The sequence below is a fragment of the Paramormyrops kingsleyae genome, chromosome 8 (assembly GCF_048594095.1).
Source record: "Paramormyrops kingsleyae isolate MSU_618 chromosome 8, PKINGS_0.4, whole genome shotgun sequence".
Taxonomy (NCBI): domain Eukaryota; kingdom Metazoa; phylum Chordata; class Actinopteri; order Osteoglossiformes; family Mormyridae; genus Paramormyrops; species Paramormyrops kingsleyae.
In genome coordinates, this window is record NC_132804.1 from 27,503,979 (window position 1) to 27,522,318 (window position 18,340).

The window sequence follows — 18,340 nt, forward strand, 5'->3', positions numbered from 1 at the left end:
GATCTGAGATTACTCATACTATGGGCTCTCTCCAAATTCAAGATCTGACACAACAGGGAGCATGAATGGAATGCACTAGCCTCTTGTCAAACTACAGCACTGTTTTGTCCAGAGTTACACCAACCAACCTCCACCACTGTTATAGGAGGAAAGACTCTGCGGCTGAGGAGTGTCATTGTACTCTCCGGATACACATAAAACCTGAAGCAAGCCAAGAAGCCGCCTCAGTGCCTGTTGAGTGACACGTTAATGAGGATGCTGAAGCCGGCAAGTTCAAACAAGACGGTGATGCGCCCATGTTTGGCTAAATATCTTCCGGACGTTGTGCTTCTAGGTAAAGAATCTTTCCAAGTTCGGCTATTATAGGCTTAAACTTAAGTCCACACAACTGTGAAATGACTTCCATAGCTATCGTCATCCCTGGAGAGACATTGGTCTTCCATATTTAAGCTTCATTGGCCTGGTTCCACTAGAGGACTGGAGAGATGTTTGGTAGGGATAGTAAAATAAATAAAGCACTTTTTGTCATCAGAAGCTGGATGGAGCAGAGCGGCCCCCAGTGCCACCAGCCCAGTGCCTGCAGTCCGGCTGCCCACGCCCCATCCTCCAGCAGTCCTCGGGACAGGTCAGGCATGCCGTGTTTACGTTCCTGTCGCCCACCACCCTACCCTCTCCTCCCCCAGAGCGGCAGGTCCTCACGCCCGGTGGTGTTGCCGTCTGTGCTGCCCTGTAATTACGGCAGCGGAAAAACCCCCAGGCCCCCAGCGCCACGCCGTAGCTGACCCGCTCACGTCGGGCGGCTTTCAAACGGCGACTTCAAACACTCCCCAGACAAGCCCCGGCTCCCCCCGACTGCAGCCTCAGCCTGATCGTCTGCTCCAAGCATTTATCAGATCAGCCAGGCAGTAGGACAGACGCGCTCCCTCTCGCAGCCGCTGGCCGTCCCATAAAGCCACGGGCGAATTGTTGGCCAGGCGCACTGTCCGCGAACCACTGGTAACGTACTTCGTCCTTCTTGCTCGCTCTCTCTCTCTCTCTCTCTCTCTCTAAGCTAAACGGTAAAGTTCGTGCTCCCTGCCCTCCTTGAGTTAGTATCGCGCTCGCAGCAGCGCTGCTGCCTCCTGTCTCGCTCGCTGATCGTTTTACATCCTTAGTGACTAGAAAATGTGCTTTTCTCTAAGGTAAACACAGTCCGACGTAAAGTCAGAGATGTTCCGTAGGAGGAAAAGTTACGTAACTCCTTATGCTTTTCTTTGTGTCCGGTGCTCTCTCAGGGGGTCTTAGGGCTGCGATCGGTAACTCAGATTCGTCCGCCCCGAGTCCTTTAGTCAAGGCGGAAGTGCTTCTGGCTACTGACTTGGAAATGGCAGCTTTTGGTCTGGACACCAGGCACAAGAACAGCTGCCTGTTCAGTAAATTGAGAGAAAAAATAAGACTCTCCATGTGAGCCTTGGCACCCCGAGGACCACATGAATTAAAATCCCTTCCTTTCTTTCCTTCCATTCCCCATGCCCCCTCCCCCCCTCCTCTGCAGCGTGGACTGTTTTGCTACGGTTCCCAAGGCAGTTTATTACTAAATGAAGGCGTCTGAGCCGCAGGGCCTGGGGTTACTGTTTCGGGGGCAGCCAGCCTGTTCTGACCCCCCCCCCCCCCTCCGTTCTCTGCAGGGGCCCCCATCAGAGCGACCGCCGTCTGTTAGAGGCTTATGGAAACAGCTCAGAACTGCAGCTACGCTGTTACCATCGAAGGTAAATCACTCTTTCGAGCTCCATGCCGACATCCTGGTCAGTATTTCAGCATCCGCTCTTCCCATAACATCTGAATCCTTTTAGACTGTAAACCGACTGAGCTCTGATCTTGGGGTAAGAGGGTCGTCACGGAGACCAAAGGAGGAAAGTAAAACAGACACTCAGGCCATGCATGTCAAGCTAGCTTACATTTACCTTTAATTTGTTTAGCAGATGCTTTTTGTCCAAGGTGACACACATTTTATTCTTTGAGAGAGAAAGCAGGGTCAGAAAATTAGCATCATGCCGAAGGGTTTAACAGAGACATCACTCTGCTGACCCTGGGATTGAAACCTACAACCCTCTTATCACAGGCAAAGGGTCCTAATTCACTGGGCCACACTCCACCCCCCTCTGAATGATTGGTGACACACTGATCCCATCAGCATCTCTCTTGGTCATGTGGGTCTCCACTCCACCCGCAGCCTGTGGTTCTCTCCCAGTAAGCCGTCTTTCTGGAAAGGGCTGCAATGCCGCCCCCCCCCAGAGATCATGGCCCCATGCTCTGTGGACACGTGCCTCCCACCCAGAGGGAAGGGAAAAGCTGAGACGTGGGTTTTTACAGTAATGCGGTCGGGGGAACTGGAATCGTCCGAAGCATTTGAGTGAATGTCGATGTTAAGGGGGGGGGGGGGGGTGACCAAGGACGAATGGAGCGAGATCCTTGGCGGGGGCCTGAACGACCTCGTAGCTTTTTATTTGCATGATGCAAAGACTGATGACATCCTCTACTCCGGCGGTCCATGTGAACGCGCACTCACTGCCAACTCGGGATTCAAAAGCGGGGTATTACATGGTGTTTTACCCAAAGCCGCAAAGTTTTAAAAGGACATGTTTTAGTATTATTCACAAAAAATAAGTACTTTTTTTTTTTTTTTTTTTTTAATAAACGAATTGGCTCAGATTTAGCACCAGTTTCATGCAAAAACCTCCATCAGAGATTGTGGCATCACTGTGAACTCAGGCCACCATCAAGCAGATAACACCTTTCTGACATAGAGACAATGCTATTCAATAGCGGTGGGTATCAGCAAAGAGATCCTCCGTTTATAATATATTGATATATTGCTGATTCGATATGTGTGGCAAATGTTAAACAGAAGAGCGATTGAGGTCTGCATTTAAAGTGAAGACCAGGGCTGTAATGGCATACTTAATGTGTAGTATTCAGTTACAACATTTTCAGTTTGGAACGTGCAATGAGACGAATAAATAACATTACCTGAGACACATGAAACCTAAATTACAAGTAAATTATACCAACAACAGAGAGAGTAGTTGATAACATCAAGAATGTCTGTCAGTTCTATTATACTGAACTTGGATCCATTGCTGGAAACATATCCAACATACTAACTCATGTGAAAAAAAATCATTACTAATTATTATCAATAATTTATCACTACAGATATCTGACCATACTTGGTAGCAGGAAACATAGGATTTAGTTCATTACCTTTGTTATGATAGTCATATAATATTTATCTTTTTCTTATACTTTTTGCGTGCAAATGTGTCTCTTAGGTTTTATTATTCAGACGTGGACAGACACGTTGCCATATGTTTGGTTTACAATTGCTCCTACATAGTGTTTGCAATTTTAATAATAATTTCAAAACAAATTCTGTTTCAAGATTCAAGATGGTTTATTGTCATTCTGAGAACATGGGGGTAGCATGTTAGGGAATGAGATTAGGTACCGAGGTCTCATGAACAGCACTATAGTTTAACACAAACATTTACTTCTAGGAAGAAGAAATGGTTACAAGTGATTTGAAGTGCAGCTGGTGCTCGGGGAAGTATAAAGGGCTTCAAAACGGGTAGAAAAGGTGTGCAGAGCATCGGGGAGAGACTGAACCCGAGGGCATTCGGTGTCTCTTTGGCTGTAGTTCATGACAATCTTGTTGACTGCTCACATGCTCCAGGGCTCACTGGTGTGACCCTGAGTTTTTCCCTGCTGTACCAAAATAGTCCCTAACCATGAAACCAAGCAGACTGCCATATTCGTGTCTAGGTGTCCATTTACTTTACAGTTTGCCCAAACATTGGCTTTCAATTGAGATGGTACAGGAAATGTCTCTGCACATGCATACTCACTCATTCATGACAGCACCGTGCAGTAACAAATGCGACCAACCAAATTTCAGTAAGACATGTTTAAATTTATGTTCGGCAAACGATTTTTTAACTCTCATGGCAATATTATAATCACCGCCTGGAAGAACTGCGATTTGTAACGGAATCAATTCCCACCCTCGCAGAGACAGCACGAGAAACAACTCCTGTAGTGTGACGTGTCTGCAGTTTTAGACATTAGGCGATGGTCACAAAGGTAACAAAGGCCATACAGAGTAAATGACAGCAGTGGACCTCTCAGTGTTCCTGTATTGGGCTCTATAGCTTAGTGCGCGTGTGTGTATGTGTGTGCGTGTGTGTATGTGTGCGTGCGTGTGTATGTGTGTGCGCGTATGTGTATGTGTGCGTGTGTGTGTATGTGTGCGCGTGTGTGTGTGTGCGCGCGTGTGTGTGTGCGTGTGTGTATGTGTGTGCGCGTGTGTGTGTGTGTGAGCGTGTGTGTATGTGTGCGCGTGTGTGTATGTGTGCGCGTGTGTGTATGTGTGCGCGTGTGTGTGTATGTGTGCGCGTGTGTATGTGTGCGTTTGTGTATGTGTGCGCGTGTGTGTATGTGTGCGCGTGTGTGTATGTGTGCGCGTGTGTGTATGTGTGTGCGTGTGTGTATGTGTGTGCGTGTGTGTATGTGTGTGCGTGTGTAAATATGACCCACGAGCCTGGGCACCCAGTGGACCCACTGCCTTGCTATTTAACAGCACAGCCTTGTTATTAGCAGGAACAGCACCCACAAATTACCACAGGTATATGTAGGGCTTCACAGGTAGGCGACCCAGCTCTGTCTCCTGCCCTCCCAGTGCTCCCAGTCTCCGGATAAGACTCTTCCAGGCCCCAGCATGAGGCGCGTAGTTCTAGCCAGCCTGGTTCTGTTGGCCTGCCTGGGCCTCACACTGACCCAAGACGCCAGCAGCCCACCCGGGACGTCGGGCAAAAGGCGGAGAGGCGGCGGCGGGCAGGCCCGGCGAGGCGGGAGGAACGGGCCGGCACAGCAGGCAGGCCCCAGAGCCCCGGCCCGGCATGGCGGGGCCCCCCTGAGCCACGCTGACGACGGGGCCGCCGTGTTCATCGACTCCTACAGAAGCATCCAGGGCCTGGAGTCCAGCTACAACGTGTTGCCAGGTTAGCCAGCGGCCGCCACAGTAAATGTTACTCAGAGAGATGGGTGCAGGCTGCTTTCGCTGTTGTAAGTGATCCATCCCACAATCCCTTGTGTAAGTCATATTTTACGCAAGTCAGATTTACCTTCCCATACCATTCATGACGCCTTATAGCAAAAATCCAAAAATATTCTCGGTAATATGTACTAAAGAACACAGATAAATGAAAAAATAAAGTGTAAATTTCCTTAGAGTTGTGTCAACTTTTTGCGTTAGTGCTTCTGGAAACTACCGTAAGTCCGAATTTACGTAAGCTGAGAGCTGTCTGTACCTGATCCCTGCTGTCCCTGACATGAGAAAGCACACGCGAGGCTGTTCACATCACTGTTTGGAATGAAAATATAAAGGGGAGACTGCAGGCATTTGCATCCAACCTCCTAACTGGCTGGAAACTTTCAGCATCTCGGTGCCTAAAGCAACTAGAGCAAGGACAGCAACAGAGTAACTGACACTCACTGCCACGGCACTTCATAACAAATATACCATTAAATCTCAGCATCTGTTAGTATTAGATTTTATTAGATATTATTATATATTAGTTTTGTAGTCAGAATCCACGTAGATAACTTCCAAATTCAACTGTGTAAGAAGTCTTAAATTGCTGAATAATCAAAAGCCTTCTAATCATTAACCAATATAACCAGCGTGAGTGTGAGAATTTTGACCCATCGTGAGCAAATATTAAGGTATAAATGTGTGCGCTTTAGTTCAGGGAGATTCCAAAGAACGGCTAGGCCGCGCCTGAGGGCTGAGCTTGGGTGGCACGTTCGGCCTCCGCCATCACTCTGGCTGTGCGTCACCCACCGTGGAGCTGCCAACTGACCACATGAGACCAACCTCGCACGCCAGTGGTGAATTACTGAACACATGGCTGTGAGAGATCACGGCCGCGTGGCCCAACACCCGGCCACAGCCCCACCCACTAAGTACAGAGCATGGATCGCTGGCCAATACGGTGTCAGAAACTTTCACATCCACCTCTCTACTCACAGCGAGCAAAGCGAAGGCCGCCTGACAAAATATACGTAAGATATTTACTATTAGAATTAAGCTTGACATGTATACTTCACTGCTCCCTCCCTCTTTTCTAATTACATTGTAATAACATTTATTGCCATCGTGTTGTCTTATCTGACATCAAAAGGAAGTAATATCCAGCTAAAAGACGGAGCCTGACAAAAGAGTTTCCGAAGGAACTTGTTGAAACGAGTCAAATCTATAACTTGATGAAACAAGCTGGATTAGATTACGTTCTGCTTTGAGTCAAGACACCTTACAAATTCTGGTAGCATGCGAGAACAAATTAAGATGCAAGAAAACGTGCTTCCATATTAATTAACTCAATGTCAAATGATATGAATAATAAAAGTTAAACCTAGTAAAGCTGAGCATTTCACATATGATTTCTGCTAAATGCCCAGCCAGTGTCACTCTGAGGAGAGATTTTGAAGGGCAGGTCACACATTCAAAGGGCACCTTAACGGGAGCGTGAAGGATTGGAACAGGGTGGATAAAAAGCTAAGGCGCTTCTTGTACAAGCATATCGAGAATGTCTTCAAAGTGCAAAAGCAAGTCTCAAGTTTCCACTTGACTGGAGTATATGATCTCTGCGGAGGACATATTTTAAGTGCTTGGTACATGGTGTAATTCGCATAAACCCCATAATTATCCATCCTTAACACTGAGGCCACGTAAGAAGGCTGAGCTCCTGCTTTGTATCACAGTATTTTAACTACATACTGCAGTCAGATAAGTGACAGACGGAAACTCGATTACAGAGCGAAAAAACGAGGCGTTTTATTTTCTTGGTGAAGGGATTGTTGCGTACTGCCGATGACTATTGTTTAGTTATTTAGGAGGGCTGTTGTTATTATAATTATAGTATACAATACAGCATATAATATTATAGATGATGATTTTACAGTCATATAGTGGTAGAATAGTAGTGAAAAATGCAGATTTGTGAATAAGAAAACATTCACAGGGTAGCAGTTGTACAAAGGGATGTAAAAGGCAAAGCTGTGCTAACCAAGTCACTGTGAACAAGTGCCATCAAGTAAACAATATTCCCACCAGGAGTTTCTCACTGCGACACCCCCTCCCTCTGCCTGTGGCCCCCTTTCTCAGGGAAAACTGGGGCGTGTCAGTACCAGGGCATCACCATGTTCGACACGGCAGTCTGGTCCCCCAGGCCCTGCATCACCTGCCTGTGCTCCAGCGGGGAGGTGGTCTGCGATGACTTCATGTGTCCCCGGCTGAGCTGCCCATTCACAGCCACCCCCGCAGGGGACTGCTGCCCCGTCTGCATGGACCTTGGTAAGTGGCCTCACCGTAACCCCACCCACACCAAAACGGACGGAGATGCTAGCTAACCCCGGTGCACATGCCTGGCTCTCACATGACGCATTACATGTGACATCTTCTGACAAACCTGTACATAAACAACAGTGAAACATTTGGAATCTGGCACCTGCCTTCAGTCATTCCCGCCCCCCCCCCCGTGGATTTCCGTCATTAAATGACAAAACTTACAGTATTGTCAACAACGTCATTGCAGCATGTATTTGCTGGTTCCTACAGACCCCCGGGATGCACATATGTCTGTCAACACTGGGGCGAGACATGCTACGCTATGCTGTGCCCTTCGGTAAAACCCCCCGGTTTCATTTGTGGCAGATGTGAGACAATGCTAATCACCCGCAAAGGACTTTCTCTTGGATGAGTTTGTCACAAGCTAACTTTAGGAAATGCAGAGATTGAGGGCGAGATCTGAAGCCAATGTTTGCATGGAAATACTTTATTCTGCCTGGATTAAGTTTGGTAATTAAGCGTTTCAAGGCTTCATATAGTCTATTGCGTTTGCTTTCCAGCATACATTATGGGACCTGATGAATATGGAACATGATCCTGAACAATTAGCGTTACCTTTTGGTGCCAGTAATGCTTAACGTGTAGAGCACGTGGCAGGATTAGCATTAATGCCACATACAGCAGGTGACATGGGGACACTGCTTTCTCTGGCAGGTTTCGCAGGCTTCCAACATGGGCCTATTAATCATGTGTTACCTCTGGCTGCACACTGAAAATAATCAACTGCACGCATTCAATCACGCAAGCCAGGCATGGCTGAGATCAACAAGAAGTATGTTTTACTTTAGTTATTTGAGGAACAAAATGCTCGTCTACCTACCGCTGGCTAGATTAAGAAAAATAAGGCAATTTTCCTACTCAACTCATCAGGTCTTTCGCCGGTGCGTCCAATGCTCACAGATTCATTGCCGGTGTTTCAGTCAACGTTCGACACGCTGTTTTCGAGTTTCCGGTGCCCACTGTTAACTAACGGCTGGGAGCTTTTCGCTGGAGTATAGTTTTGAGATTCCAAGAGACTCCACCAAAAACTCAGCACTCAAACCAGTATGAACGGCAATGACCTATCAGTCTGTGTGCTGAACCTCACAGTGAACAAGACCATGTGGCACTACACGAAGACAGCATCTTCAATCATACCCACATGTGGGTTTGTCCTCCAAAAGCGTGCATAAATACAGACACAGATGTTATATAACATGTAGCTACCTTTACTAGCATTCTTACCGCTTAGTTAATGGTCTGTCCCATTAGTGACATGTACAAACACATTGATGAAATCAGATAGTCATTTACACCACCCTGTCGAGCTGACAAAGGCAACATGCTTCTAGGAAATGACTTATTTTAAGGTATGGTACATCCCATTCCCAGATAAACATAATAAGCGAACTACCAGCAAAATTACTTCCTGGAATAAGAGATGAGAATACTTTCTTTAAAACATAATGAAACATTTAAAATTCTGATAAGTCTCTTAATGATATTTGACAGTTTAAATAGCCTACATAAGGCCTGTTGTACATAATTTCCCGAGCTTGGGACAAAATTACTGCAACCAGGCCCACTGACGTGCAGCACCCCCCCCCCGCCCTCGAGATGGCCGGCCTAGTCTACATGGGAGAATCTCCCAAGGCCGTTTTGTGTCTCCCCCTCCAATCCTGAAACCACACTTGGTGTGTTGCTTGTTTCCTCAGCCCCCGACAGCCCAGAGATTTCCGGCGATTCTCCACTGCCTGACACCCCCCACAAGACAGGAATGAATGCAGCCCCACCTCAAACCCGCATCAGGACCGACGAAATGCTGAAGGAGAAGGAGCAGGGGGAAGTGCTCCCAAAAAAAGACGCCAGACAAAAGAGGAAAAGGAAGGAGAAGAAGCCGGAGGCTGAGAAGCATCAGAAACCCCTGGCAGAGCTGTGGAATGAGGAGGAAGAGGAGCAGAGAGAGAAGGAGGTGAAGGAGACGTGGAGGGTGGAGGCAGGGAGGAGGCAGGAGGCGGTAGAAGAAAGGAAACTGGAGGTGGAAGAGGAGAACTTGCGAGACAAAGGAAGGAGGGAGGAGCTGGAGGCAGAAGAGAGGAATCTCTTAAGAGCCATGCAGGAGGTGCTGGAGGCCATGGAGAGCAGAGAAGAAGAGGAAGAAGAGGACAAAGTATGGTTGAGAGGTGATGTTTTTGAGATGCCAGAGGAGAGCCACACAGAAGAGGAAATCCCGCCCCTTCCGGAACCTGAGGAGGAAGTGATGGGCGGGGCACCCTCCCTGCCGGCCGGCTGTACCATCTCTGATACCGCGGTCACCTGTGAGAATGCCGAGCTGACCAGCATCCCGCCCCTGTCCCTTCCCGAACTTAAGGAGCTCAGCCTGGAAGGTAAGCACCTCCACGCAGGCCAAAAGTCTGCTGCTCGCCCTCGACCAGCAACGCTGCTTAGAAGGAATTTCCAGAAGCAAGGCCACTCGGTGCAGAAATCTGCGCTCAGGCTGTGAGGACCCCGCGTGACCCTGTCAGAGGGGGAGTTCGTAAAACTCAGTGTTGGCGGGAATTGTTTCCATGTGTACATAGCAACAGCATCCCGATGACCTGCTCATCAGCACGCATACAATCGCATTGAATAAGAGATGCCTGTCAGACAGTCCTGATTAATGGCGCTGTAAAATCCATAAGTGATATTTTATGATGGATAACCTCTGTGACTGAATGTGAACATTGTCCTTTTGAGGGAATGCCATAATGAGCATCCCAGCAGAGGCGTTCAATGGCATCCCTAACCTGGAAAGGATCAACCTCGGGAAGAACAAGCTCACCTCGGCCGGCATCAGTCCACATGCTTTCAAAGTGAGTGACTGCAATCATCACCCCCTTGTTCTCTTCTTCCTTCCATTCATTCGTCCACCAATCTATCTATCCAACCATTTTCTAACTGCTTATTCTGAGCAGGGTCACTTTCCATTTCTTCCATTTTTTTTTTGGGGAAAAAAAAAACATGAATCAAATCTTCCAACCACATTTAGCAAAGCCATCTGGGAGAATGTTTAAGAGTAAGACTTTCAAAGGCAAACCAGCCTCACAGAAAATTCACCTTTTAGGCAGAAAGGGTTTCAAAACACACATTTCAAAATGTTTTTCTTTCATGCTGCCATGCTCAGTCCAGGAACCACCAAATTTCACTGCTTATGTACAGTTATTCACTCCCCCCCCCCAAATGTGCATGGATCCATGTCGTAGGATCCGACGGATCCCTTTCAATTCTGACTATACACTCACCTAAAGGATTATTAGGAACACCATACTAATACGGTGTTTGACCCCCTTTCGCCTTCAGAACTGCCTTAATTCTACGTGGCATTGATTCAACAAGGTGCTGAAAGCATTCTTTAGAAATGTTGGCCCATATTGATAGGATAGCATCTTGCAGTTGATGGAGATTTGTGGGATGCACATCCAGGGCACGAAGCTCCCGTTCCACCACATCCCAAAGATGCTCTATTGGGTTGAGATCTGGTGACTGTGGGGGCCATTGTAGTACAGTGAACTCATTGTCATGTTCAAGAAACCAATTTGAAATGATTCGAGCTTTGTGACATGGTGCATTATCCTGCTGAAAGTAGCAGTCAGAGGATGGGTACATGGTGGTCATAAAGGGATGGACATGGTCAGAAACAATGCTCAGGTAGGCCGTGGCATTTAAACGATGCCCAATTGGCACTAAGGGGCCTAAAGTGTGCCAAGAAAACATCCCCCACACCATTACACCACCACCACCAGCCTGCACAGTGGTAACAAGGCATGATGGATCCATGTTCTCATTCTGTTTACGCCAAATTCTGACTCTACCATTTGAATGTCTCAACAGAAATCGAGACTCATCAGACCAGGTAACATTTTTCCAGTCTTCAACTGTCCAATTTTGGTGAGCTCGTGCAAATTGTAGCCTCTTTTTCCTATTTGTAGTGGAGATGAGTGGTACCCGGTGGGGTCTTCTGCTGTTGTAGCCCATCCACCTCAAGGTTGTGCATGTTGTGGCTTCACAAATGCTTTGCTGCATAACTCGGTTGTAACGAGTGGTTATTTCAGTCAAAGTTGCTCTTCTATCAGCTTGAATCAGTCGGCCCATTCTCCTCTGACCTCTAGCATCAACAAGGCATTTTCGCCCACAGGACTGCCGCATACTGGATGTTTTTCCCTTTGCACACCATTCTTTGTAAACCCTAGAAATGGTTGTGAAGAAAATCCCAGTAACTGAGCAGATTGTGAAATACTCAGACCGGCCCATCTGGCACCAACAACCATGCCACGCTCAAAATTGCTTAAATCACCTTTCTTTCCCATTCTGACATTCAGTTTGGAGTTCAGGAGATTGTCTTCACCAGGACCACACCCCTAAATGCATTGAAGCAACTGCCATGTGATTGGTTGATTAGATAATTGCATTAATGAGAAATTGAACAGGTGTTCCTAATAATCCTTTAGGTGAGTGTAGATCTGCATTAAACACTAAAGCCACCATTTACTGGAAACTCCCCATCATGACAGCAACAGAGCAGAGCACGGGAGCCACGTATTAACCTCCATGTTCATTAATTTAATTTCATTTCATTTAAGCAGCACAGACCTACATTCTAATCACAGCCGTGCCTCCTGATCTCCTGGTATCATGACGTCACACCAGTCCATTCACCTCATCATTTTCACTGACAGAAGCTGAGACACTTAAGGCGGCTCTACATGGGTGGAAACCTCCTGCAGCAAATTCCGGAAGATCTACCATCCAGCCTGGAAGAGCTCAAGATCAACGAAAACAAGCTGAGCGGGATCGACGATGACAGCTTGGATGGTAATTTCACATAAGCTTTTGAAGTGCCCGTAAACAACCCATAATGATCAAAAGCGCACAAGAGCGGCACTGATTACTGTTACAGCCCTGACAAACGACCATAAACATTCATTAGCTCGCTTGAAGGCCATGACAGGCTCGCGGCATTCACTATGTGGTGTGTGCCAGATCTCAGCAGCCTGGTGACACTGGAGCTGGAGGGGAACCTGCTGAGCGAGGCCAACGTGGACCCCATGGCCTTCCAGGCCCTCAAGCAGCTCGCCTACCTGCGGCTGGGCAGAAACCACTTCCGCACCATCCCACAGGGGCTACCACAGAGCCTGCTGGTGAGTCTGCCCCAGGCGGAGGGTCATACGAGGGCAAGGGTGTGTGGTTCGGCGGGTTATGACGCTATGCTTGTGATCGGAAGGTTGTTGGTTCAAATCCCAGGATCGGCAGAGTGATATTAACGTCAGGCTCAGTTCCTCCGGGGACTGCCTCACCCTACTGTCTCAAAAAAAGCATGTCGGGTAAAAACTTTAGCTAAATATGACCCTGAATTGGATAAACAGTTACAGAATATGGATGAACAGAAGTAAGGATAATGCCCCCCTGTTTACAAATGGCTGGCTATTTTCAGGCTCATCACCCTGGATGAGGAAAAACACAGATTCCCTCAATATCCCAAAGCTCAATAGCAATTCCCTAGAGGAAACAGTAAAACAAACCTCAGAGTTCACTGTTCAGTGTCTATTCTAGCCAGCACTCGCCACCACATTCTATGTAGAACCCTTGGGGTTACTTAAAAAAAATCGTGATGGGCACGTTTTGTTGTATGTGAGTTTATTTCCAATGACAGAATATCTCTTAAACTATTTGCAAAGTTAACCAGGCTGGATGAGTGGAAATAAGGATCAAATTCTGCCTGTCTGCCAGACTGTACTGTGTTTTACCTGGGGAAGCCATTTAAACTTGAACAGTAACTATGGTTAACCAAAACACCAAAGCTCACCATAGAAACGAGTGATTTCTTTGCCCGAATAGCCAGTAAAGCACCTCAGAGGTTCGGCAGTAAGTATGATGCAAGGAATGGTGTATTCACAAGATCAACACAAAATCTAAGGCTTCATTTCTCAGGAGCTGTACCTCGAAAACAACCTGATCGAAGAAATATCGGAATCGGCACTCAACCGCACCACAAACCTGAATGTAGTCGTGCTGAGGCACAACAAACTGGAGGAGTCGCGCATCGCCCCCCTGGCGTGGATCAATCATAAGTGAGTAAGGGGGCCTGCAGGCTCGCTGCCGCTCAGCGTGACTGTAAACATCTACAAATCACCTGATTGCTTTCAGATGTTGGTCTTGGCTGAGATGTCTAGTGTGATGATAAAAAAACGGTAACGGTGTTTAAAAATGCTAACACTTATCTTCCAGATGCACAACAGCTTTGCTAATTTCTATCCTAATTGTAACAAAACATCAAGAGCATCCTTAACAACTGACCTGAAAAACAATAACCACACGTTCCGAATATTATATGAGTGATTATTTTATAACAGGAAAAGTTAAAATTTTAAGCTTTGATTTTAAACTGTTAATTCACATGTGTGTTTTTACCATTCATCCATACAATGACAAATATGACATATTCAGCCTATTCAAAATGTTACACTATTTCAAATCCTATTCACATATGGTGGACATGTGGCTCAGTGGGCTAAGCCTGTGTGCCTGTAATCAGAAGGTTGCTGGTTCAAGCCTGGCCTCGGCACATCTGCGGGCCCTTGAGCAAGGCCCTTAACCCCCAGCTCCCTAGATGCCGCAATGGGAGGCTGCCCCTCACAGCCAGCTTGCTCTTATCTACAGAGAGCAAGTTGGGGGAGGCATAAAATACCTATTATTATAACATTTTTAGCTGCTCAAACAGAAAAATCCTTAAATACAGAATTTCTCAACTATATCATTTCTCAAAACTCCCCTATTTTATAATGCTTCAGCAATGTTCATTGTCATTGAACTAAAAATCAGATCTACTGGAGTTACTCTGTTACTTTCCTACTTATAAACTCAATGACTAAACAAAAAAATATCATCTCCACTTTTCATTTCCGGTTTCCCCACTTTCAGGAACCTGGAATCCATCGACCTGTCACACAACAAACTGTATCAAGTCCCTTCTTTCCTGCCGGGATCTCTCGTCCATCTGGTTCTGGTCGGAAACCAGATTGACAGGATTCCAGGCTACGTGTTCGCCCACATGAACCCGGGCATCGAGTACCTGTACCTGTCATTCAACAAGCTGGACGGCGATGGGATCGACAGCACATCCTTCTTCGGGGCGTACCACTCGCTGATCGAACTGTTCCTCGACCACAACCAGCTGGCTTCCATACCCCCAGGAATCAGCGAGATGAGGTCGCTGCACTTCCTCAGACTGAACGACAACAGAATCAGGTAAACCTGCAGCTAAACCCGCAGCATTCTATGGGCGAAGATGGCAAGGAGTAATACTCTTTCCGGGTGAAAAGATGCGATTCACTGATAGTCATTGGTTTCTCAGAGTTGAGGCTGTTCTCCTTCTTGAGTTAAGACTGAGATTCTGAACCCAATCCCAAGTTCCCCACCCAGTCTGGATTTTTGTTCTAATATACCACCTGCATGTCTGAGCTAGAAAATCAAGAACATTATAATTAGCCAACAAGTCAAATCAAATCAAAGTTTAATTATCAATTGCACAACAGTACAGCACTCAGCTGTAGATTTAGGCAATGAAATTAGTTCCCTGAGAGCTTCCTATAAAGCAATAAGTACATTCTACTTATTTAGCAAACAATTTCTTTGACAAAGCAGGGTCAGACAGTCCCTAGAGCAATTAGGGATTAAGGGCTTTGCTTAGGGACCCAACGGTGAAATTCACTTTGCCAACCCTGACAGATTTGAGCCGGCAACCATCCGATCACAGACGCACACTTAGCCATAAGTAATAAGTAATTAAAATTAAGTATGTAGGTAACAAAACAGAAGAAGAGTGTGGACCAGCTGAGGAGTCTGAGGAGCAGGCTGAGACCTAGTGACTTCAAAGGACACAAGAGGAATTTATGAATGAGCATCTGTAACAATTTAAAATAGCTTAGGGGTGTTCCCAACCTTCTGATGACTGCAGACCGACATACGCTGCGCAAAAATTTCACGGACTGGTAAAACTTGTCAACTGGGGGGGATCAATCGGCGAGCCAGAAGTGGCTTTTTTTTTTTATGTGAAAGCAACAAGCTTTCACATAAAAGTCAGGGGTCATAACAAGTCAGGGGTCATAACAAACGGTGTGGTTTGAAAACATAACGGTATTTAATAGATCATCCAGCCACTCCCCCAATCCCGAAGTGTCCCCTGGTCCAGTGAAATACTGGGAAAGTCTGGGGATGGGGATCCCCTAAGATGGGGATCCCCTACGATGGGGATCCCCTAAGATGGGGATCCCCTAAGATGGGACTCGGTTTCTGAGCAGCCCTGGCTATACGTTCACTCACGCAACCGTTCCCCCTCCAACAGGAGCTTCGAAGAAGAGTCCATATGTGACCCCCAGAATGACGAAGACTCCAGCCTGGTGACTCTGCGTCTGGAAAACAACTTCATTGACACCCGGAAGCTCTCCCCAACATCTTTCTCCTGCATAATCTCCTACTCTAGTGTTGTTCTGAAGCCACAGAAGGTCAAATACTGACTTAATCTATGGTATGATTATGGTCCAAAAGAGGAAAAAAACAAACAGATGTACAAAAGGGCAAAGTCAGTGCTTCACAAGAAAAAAATCACACACAAGTACATGGATATAAATGATGATACGGTGCCGCCACGATTCAAAGACAATTCCTTTTTTTAATCTTAAGATTAGACATTTTAAGATGCAATTGCCATCTTACATTTTTTAAAGCAAAAGTAATCATTACCTGACCACAGATTTGCATTTTTTCCCCCTTATAATATTTAATAAAATTTCCATAAATTCTCAAAAAAAAAAAAAAAATCATGTAATGAGGAAAAAATGTTGAAGCTTTGCAGTACGGTAATGATCACCTTCATCTACTTCAACATTTCCTTTCCGTACCAAAGAGACGTCTGCAGATGGTGCAGATGGAAGCCATTTCCCACAATAACATGTTTATCGTGAGCGGTGAAACTAATTCTTTTTCTGTGGAAAGTGCTGCCCCATGGAGAGGTGCCCTCTGTTACGTGACGTCTCCTTAGCATTGGCACACCTTTACAGATATCACAGAGGAGAAGAACTGGGCAAGAACATGGCTCATTAAGGCTGCTTATGAAAACAAGAGTCCTTGGCCAGCTGTAATCAAAGTTGGGTTACTGGATAAAAGAGCCTCACTTTGCTGTACAGTTACAAAAACCATCAATATAGAAACGAATTTCTCACATAAAACATTGGGATCCTTTAAATCAGAGGTAGATAAGATTTCAACAACTCTGAGCTATTAGTTGAGTTCTCTCCAAACGAGCTTGATGGACTCGTTTGTAAATTTCTTATGTTCTTATATTCATAGGAATGGAAGTTAATATCCTGGTACATTTAGACAACGAGGCAACTCTTATTTAAATCTAATCTAAAGACACCAACAGAGAAATTTATAGGGACAATGCCAACGTCCCCTTTTAGGAGACCGAGTTCTATGCGAAAACAGCTCTTTTTATTTGTATTTTAACTATACTTTTATAGTATTTGGATACATTATTCTTTTTGACTGTTTCAAGTTTATGACTCTTAAGCACCTGTACTTGGCTGGTTCAGATTAAAAGCAGGCTTTTTAAAATAATTTTTAACAAAATAAGGTGTGATTATGTACATTTTAATAGGATAATGTCAGTGGTACTGCTTCAGTGCACCAATAAAACATCAAAGCAAAACAGTGGCTCCTATAATTGTATTTCCACGTACAGAGTAAATCACTCATGGCTGGACGATTTTACGAAATGAGATAAACAGCGTAATCAAGCCTGGTTCCGCCAGCCAGCAACGATCATAAAGAAATCAGAGAGAGTATATTTCAAAAGGGCATTAGCTGATGCTGTACTAACGCTGCACTGTCGCTGGTTCTGCACCCTTAGCTGTTCCTCAATATCCCCATAATGATGTTCTTTCCTGTCACATGGAGACATGAGCTATTAGTAAGGAATTTCTTGAGGTCATAATAAAAAGGGCCGTGTCCTCAGCCTCTCACCAGGAATACATCTCTTGATGCTGCATAAACAGATGGTTTCTAAATAAGAGGTTGCTTTTGAAACCATGAGTTAAACAATCAGTCATATGATGTCTAATAATGCACAAGTTATGAAAATTAAGCAAAACGAGAGCTTGGGTTACCCAGTCAGACTTTCCCCTCTTCTTCTGAAGCATAAAATGCACACATTTTCTCTCCCCCCGGCTGCCGACTGGACCACAGTTTGGAACGGCTCTGGTTACACGTAGACTGCCTGACTGGCCTCAAGCTTGAGAAAATGACAGAACCCAGACAGGGAGCCATGTTATTTGTAAGGCCGGAGGGACCCATCCTCTACTGGGATGTGGGCAGTTTGGTGTGCAGCATTGCAGAGCAATGACAGCATGGTGTGATTCACAATTACTTGAAGAAAGAAAATTCGTGAGAACAGTAGATGGGGGCAAGTTGGTAATCGTGCATTGAAAATAATCTGTTCCAAAGTACATAATGAAAATGTGTTATATTTGCTTGCCGTTGTCGTCAAAACCTAATGGAGGAAAACGCTGACCTGCCAGTCCATGCTGCTCAGAGTACTGAAGGTGGCTGCACAGATATCTGGAAGCCCAGCGCAGATTGAAGGGTTTACAGTGACGTAGTAATGTAGATGGATGCTCAGTGACTCAATTAAAATGTTACACTTTTGCATATTAAAGTTACTTAAAAAATTTATTATTAAATTTATATTTATTATATTAAAAAAACGTATTATTATTATTATAAGATAAAAATGTATTTTTGGAATAGCGTGTTGCCCCCCTGCGCAGCCCCCAATGTTCAGGAAAAAATGATTTCCTAATTTCCAGCTCCTTGCCAAACCGA

At 45.7% G+C, this 18,340-nt stretch overlaps 2 protein-coding genes across 2 annotated transcripts in view; one reads left to right on the plus strand and one right to left on the minus strand.

Annotated features, from left to right (window-relative positions):
- cenpp (centromere protein P) overlaps positions 1-18,340 on the minus strand; it is a 74,370-nt gene that overhangs the window by 10,146 nt on the left and 45,884 nt on the right. The window lies entirely within an intron of this gene.
- Positions 823-17,168, plus strand: ecm2 (extracellular matrix protein 2, female organ and adipocyte specific). Its single transcript, XM_023799715.2, has 11 exons — positions 823-996; positions 1,668-1,748; positions 4,715-5,036; positions 7,202-7,390; positions 9,139-9,810; positions 10,160-10,275; positions 12,139-12,274; positions 12,443-12,600; positions 13,391-13,530; positions 14,381-14,707; positions 15,804-17,168. Exons 3-11 carry the CDS (start codon positions 4,754-4,756, stop codon positions 15,973-15,975), a joined length of 2,193 nt encoding a protein of 730 aa, XP_023655483.1. The 5' UTR covers positions 823-996; positions 1,668-1,748; positions 4,715-4,753; the 3' UTR covers positions 15,976-17,168.

Excerpts from the sequence above, each read along its gene's own strand:
- ecm2 (XM_023799715.2), top strand. The coding sequence starts at position 4,754 with ATGAGGCGCGTAGTTCTAGCCAGCCTGGTTCTGTTGGCCTGCCTGGGC. Across the intron at positions 7,391-9,138 it reads CCCCGTCTGCATGGACCTTG|CCCCCGACAGCCCAGAGATT; the intron begins GTAAGTGGCCTC and ends TTGTTTCCTCAG. Across the intron at positions 12,601-13,390 it reads GGCTACCACAGAGCCTGCTG|GAGCTGTACCTCGAAAACAA; the intron begins GTGAGTCTGCCC and ends TTCATTTCTCAG.